The sequence below is a fragment of the Helianthus annuus genome, chromosome 9 (assembly GCF_002127325.2).
Source record: "Helianthus annuus cultivar XRQ/B chromosome 9, HanXRQr2.0-SUNRISE, whole genome shotgun sequence".
Classification (NCBI taxonomy): domain Eukaryota; kingdom Viridiplantae; phylum Streptophyta; class Magnoliopsida; order Asterales; family Asteraceae; genus Helianthus; species Helianthus annuus.
The window spans coordinates 139,036,117-139,040,943 of record NC_035441.2 but is presented as its reverse complement, the minus strand read 5'-3'; the positions used below and the strand labels follow the sequence as shown (position 1 = coordinate 139,040,943).

The following is a 4,827-nucleotide window of genomic DNA, read 5'->3' as shown; positions in this document are numbered from 1 at the left end:
ATGTTTTAATTTTGAATAATAACTTTAATAATAAAAAATGGGTGTCATGTGTTAGAAGAACAACACTTTTTCACGCCCCGTCTCACTCCTCTCGTTTTTACATCATGACATTTTTCTGACGCGTGCTGTCCACATGTCGCATAACGCCATATTTTCAAGGCCCCCAAACCGTGTATTCTAACTAATATTCAAATCACATCCCATACTTTTATTATGGGATATAAAGTGGTGAGAGTTTAAGCGTTAAAAAAGATAGTATCTAAACGTAAAACATGTTCATTTTCTTTCGATTATCTTGGTCTAGAGATCATTAATTTAGTAAATACAACACAAAAAAGGTAACAATCATAAATTCCTTCCATTATTTATGACTTGAAGCCAAACCTCATACCATCATAATTGATGACCAAGTTAGAAAACCCTCCTAATGCCTCACTTCCATACTAAAAGTACAACCCACAAAGCTAAACGTACAACTCACCCTCACTATATCCAACCCCTCAAAGCAACGGTGGTTCCATGAATGCACATCACCATCACTACTTTAATCAGTCAGTATAGTTAGGGCACGTAGCCCCAGGCTCAGCTGCCTTCGCCGCCGGCGACGCTTCCACCGCCGGAGATGGAGGAACCGGCGTCACCAACAGCTCCGACGGCAGATCAGCAGACAACCCTTGCAAATAAAAAGTATAAAACAGCTTAAACGGAAACACCAGCTGCTGCAGCTTCACTTGACCGTACGCTCCGGCGAACACTCCGGTACCGCCGGTGACGGAAAGGTAGGTATCCTCCGTTGTGACGTAAGCACCCTGTACGGATATCTGCCCGTAATCTCCCAAGTGGAAGCTGTAAATAGCTTCGTACCTGTCACCTTTCTTTTCCGGCATGTTTTTGATCAGAATACATATTCCGGCAGTGATCCCTAATCTTGTTTGAAGATCCGCACTGTACACCTGTACCGGTTTTGTTAACTTTAGATCTTTGTTCTGAAAACAAAACCAATCAAAAATAAATGAAAAGTTAGAATATAAAATTACCTTGTTGGTAAAAGGAACAAGATCTCCAAGGGAATTCACAGGTTTTTGACCCAATCTGAGATACATAGGGCTTCCACGGTCCCTTTCGTTGATCTCATACACACATAGTTCGTGCACTTTGGCTACAAAAATTACACAAAAATCAAATAACAAACAAACAAACAAACGGTAGTTAGTAATATCTTACTCATAGAGTAAGACTTAAGGACAAATGATCGCAAACTTTCAAATCAATCAGATTCAAAAACCCGTAAAGTAAATTACTTACTGGGTCTAGAAGAATCTGAGGGGTTGCTTTGACTTTTGATAGTAAACGCTTTCCGACTGCCGGAAACATTAACGTTGGTGGTCAGTTTCTTTGAGAAAACCGGGTTAATAGAGGTTCTGAATGACAGGAGATTAGGAGCTGCTCCGGTGGTGGTGGTGGTGTGTGATTGTTTTACATATGAAGGGATTGATTGCAAAGAAGCTGAAGCTGAAGCAGATGCAGCCATTAGAGCAAATAATAATAGAGTTTGTGATGAATAAGAAGATAGTGAGTGTGAGTGTGATTGTGATTGTAGCTTTTGGAATGTGTTAATGGTGGATAGTGGATTGATGTGTGTATATATAGGGAGGTGTAATCTAAAGGAGAATGAGTGTGGTGGAGAGTTAGGTGGACGGTGGGGACGGAGAATGGACGGAAAATTGTGGAGAGTTCAACAGTTGTTCTTTTCGGTCATTACGTTTAACAATTTAACGTTTTCTTTCTTGATGTCATACGGATATTTAAATTTGACCCACGTGAAATTTGAATACACGCTACGACCGGCCAGATTACGTTTGACAACATTTTTTTAACATGCAACTATGCAAGTCTTGTTCATATAACATAATCCTTCCTTTTTTTTTTTAATAAAACAGGTTGTCTAATTGAAAGTTTAAGATTGATTTATGTAAAAAGAATATTATTGTTTTAGTATATATCTTTTGTATTATGAAGTATTTAAAAATGTTAATATGTCTAGAAAAGTCAGCTTATTAACACAACTAACTTAACACAGGTAGACAAAACATGAAAAGCTTGAATTGTTTTGAGTGTAAACGAGTTCAAGTTTGATTGTCTGAATTTGAGCTCATTTAGTAAATGAGCTCGAGCCTAATATTCATATATTGTGTTTGTCTAGGAGCAAACTTAAATGTGTCTACCATTAATATAAAGGTAATAAATTTTATTATAATAAATATATTTTTTTGAACAACCAACGAAATAAAAGCTCAGCTACCTGAGGTAAACCAATGGCAAAAGGTGGCTCCATACGCTCGTGACCACAAACAACATTGAATAGCCTAAGTCCACCATCCCTGGTTCTAGAGAAAACTTGCCGCCCAAAGGCCCATTACGTTAAAACCCGGCTAAAATTAGATTCGAATATGAGAACTATAAACATATTACATGATAAATATTATTTTATACACAATTATCATATAAATATCTAAATAATATATAATATAATTATATAAACAAAATTATTGAATACTTAACTAATTGAACTCGAGCTCAAACTTTAGACATAAAGCTAAAAGAGTCGGGTTCGATGTCATCAAGTTGTCCCTCGAGGCCCTGCACGACGTTTTTGGTTGCCTGAGGGCTAGGCATTACTCCCACTTATTGATATGGGTTCACTGGTTTCATCCTATTAGGGACTTATATCAGGGAGTGTGGCCAACTCCTGACCTGTGATACGCGAGAAATGCACACATTTTCTTAATCACCGATGAACTCCCCTATGAGATGCAAGAGCGAGCAATAAATCCAAATAAGTTAGCACAACAGAGAAGATGCAACATTCAAACATTTGGCATATCACATTTTTCCACCACCAAAACATACAAATCATTATGCAATGTTTCACACTTGTGTGACTATGTCAAAACCTTAGAGTAAAGTGTTCACTTTAGCAGTTGGCTAAAGGGTACCTAAAAACTGCTAATGGGTACTTATAAAAGTATAAAACTGGTAGCATTGCGCAATAAACTTACATCATCGAAAAGCATTCCACTTTGATCCTTCCTTTGGGCATGTTCATTACTCTTTCTAGTCATCTTTCGATTCTAGTTTACAACAACTAGTTTCCTCGTATCTATTTTGTGGACACTTTTTATCCATTGAAATCCTCAAGATTCCATTAGCTGGACTTTGATTGGTATACATAGAAGCGAACACAATGCCCATAAAAGCCTTGGTTGATACATGAGCAAGCCACAACTTGGTCTCGAAAAGCAACAAGAGTAATACATTAAGCAACAAAGGAACTTAGGTGGATTGAAGCTCCTAGTGAATGGAGTCAAACACAAAGTGTCAAAGTAAGACAATGTCAAGAATGCAACTCGAGCTTGAGTTCAATATAAGAGAATCAAAAAGAAGCAAGGAATTGTGCCACAAGAATATGTCACACAAAACTAAAATCGTCCTTGCTATATGCAAGGGCATAATATAGGATGACTTACCTAGGTGGTCGTGCTGGTGAAGGAGATTCATGGTAGGGGCGCCAAGTACTAGTTGATTTTTTAAAACATTAATAATTCTGAAAGTTTCTGATTTTTTTTGTCAAGCACAACAATGGAATGTTGGTAAAGATATCTCAAAGGTAGGATCCAATAAAATGGATTTGAGACTATTTTAGGTCTCTAGCCAAGGAGTCGCAAATTCCATGGTTTATGGCCAAGCACTATCCAGCCTACTTCGTTATTCGTCACTTGTAGATTAATCTTTAAAAACATGTTAGCTTTCGCTATTAAATACAATTAATCGACCAATTTTGAAAATTATTTTATAAAATTATTTGAAATATTTATCATTAGGACTCGTAGGCAATCACCAAATATTCTTTGGGATATTTTTCTTGTCACTAGTTTTACATGCTTGTCAATACAGTCGGGAACCAGAATCATATGTTGGACATTTGCTATCATATTGCTATAACGATTATGTAACATCTCGTAAAATCGTGTCCAATAATGTATTGACACGTGTCCCTAATCCTAATTATGTTAAATGTTGACTAGGGGGGACTATTTTTGCCAAACAATGAAAGAATGAATGTGGAGGGACTAAAGGAGTCAACATGCTTAAACTATGCCTCTGAATGACCTTTTACGGTGTTCGTATTTATTAACGAGCCACTTGTTGGATGAACGAAACCGTTTGTGTTTTAATTCAAAAGATTGTGAGTTGAAGGGTTAAAAGCATCAACATGTTAATTTATACCTCTGAGTGACCTTTTAACGAACCCGGAGTCTAATCATGTTCGGTCATACTCCCGGGTGTGCCTAATACTGGCTTAGAGATGTTAAAAGTGCCAAAAATGAAAGTGTTTTTAAGTTTTGGAGGCAAGGGGATTAAACTGTCAACTTTTTAAAATAAATAGAGGCGTTGATGTGTGTAAAATGCAACATATAAATTACATCAAATGAGGCATAAAACTAACTCTTTTTAAGTACTAATATTGGAAAAAGTGTGTTTTTGTCTTCCTTTTGTATTTTCAGGGTTAAAAGAGCTTAAATGAACAAAAGAAGCAAAAATGCAGCCAAATCCAACATAAATACAAAGAAAATGAAGAAACGTGGCATGCCCGTCTCGTCGACAGCATCTCCCAAAGCCAAAGCAAAAACAAGAATAAAGCTGAGCATGGGGTTGTGCCCAGCTGAGCATGGGGCTGTGCCCAGCTGAACACGGGGTGTGCCCAGCTCAGCACGGGGCGTGTCCAGCTCAACACGGGGCGTGTCCAGCTCAACACGGGGCTGTGTC

General features: G+C 37.6%; 1 protein-coding gene across 1 annotated transcript; it reads right to left on the bottom strand.

Moving 5' to 3' along the window:
- Window positions 1-331: 331 nt before the first annotated feature.
- Window positions 332-1,705, bottom strand: LOC110908787 (allene oxide cyclase, chloroplastic). The gene is made up of 3 exons (XM_022153764.2): window positions 1,306-1,705; window positions 1,038-1,159; window positions 332-953 (listed from the first exon to the last, which is right to left on the bottom strand). The coding sequence occupies exons 1-3, from the start codon at window positions 1,529-1,531 to the stop codon at window positions 549-551; spliced, it is 753 nt and encodes a 250-aa protein (XP_022009456.1). The 5' UTR covers window positions 1,532-1,705; the 3' UTR covers window positions 332-548.
- Between the last annotated feature and the right edge of the window lie 3,122 nt (window positions 1,706-4,827).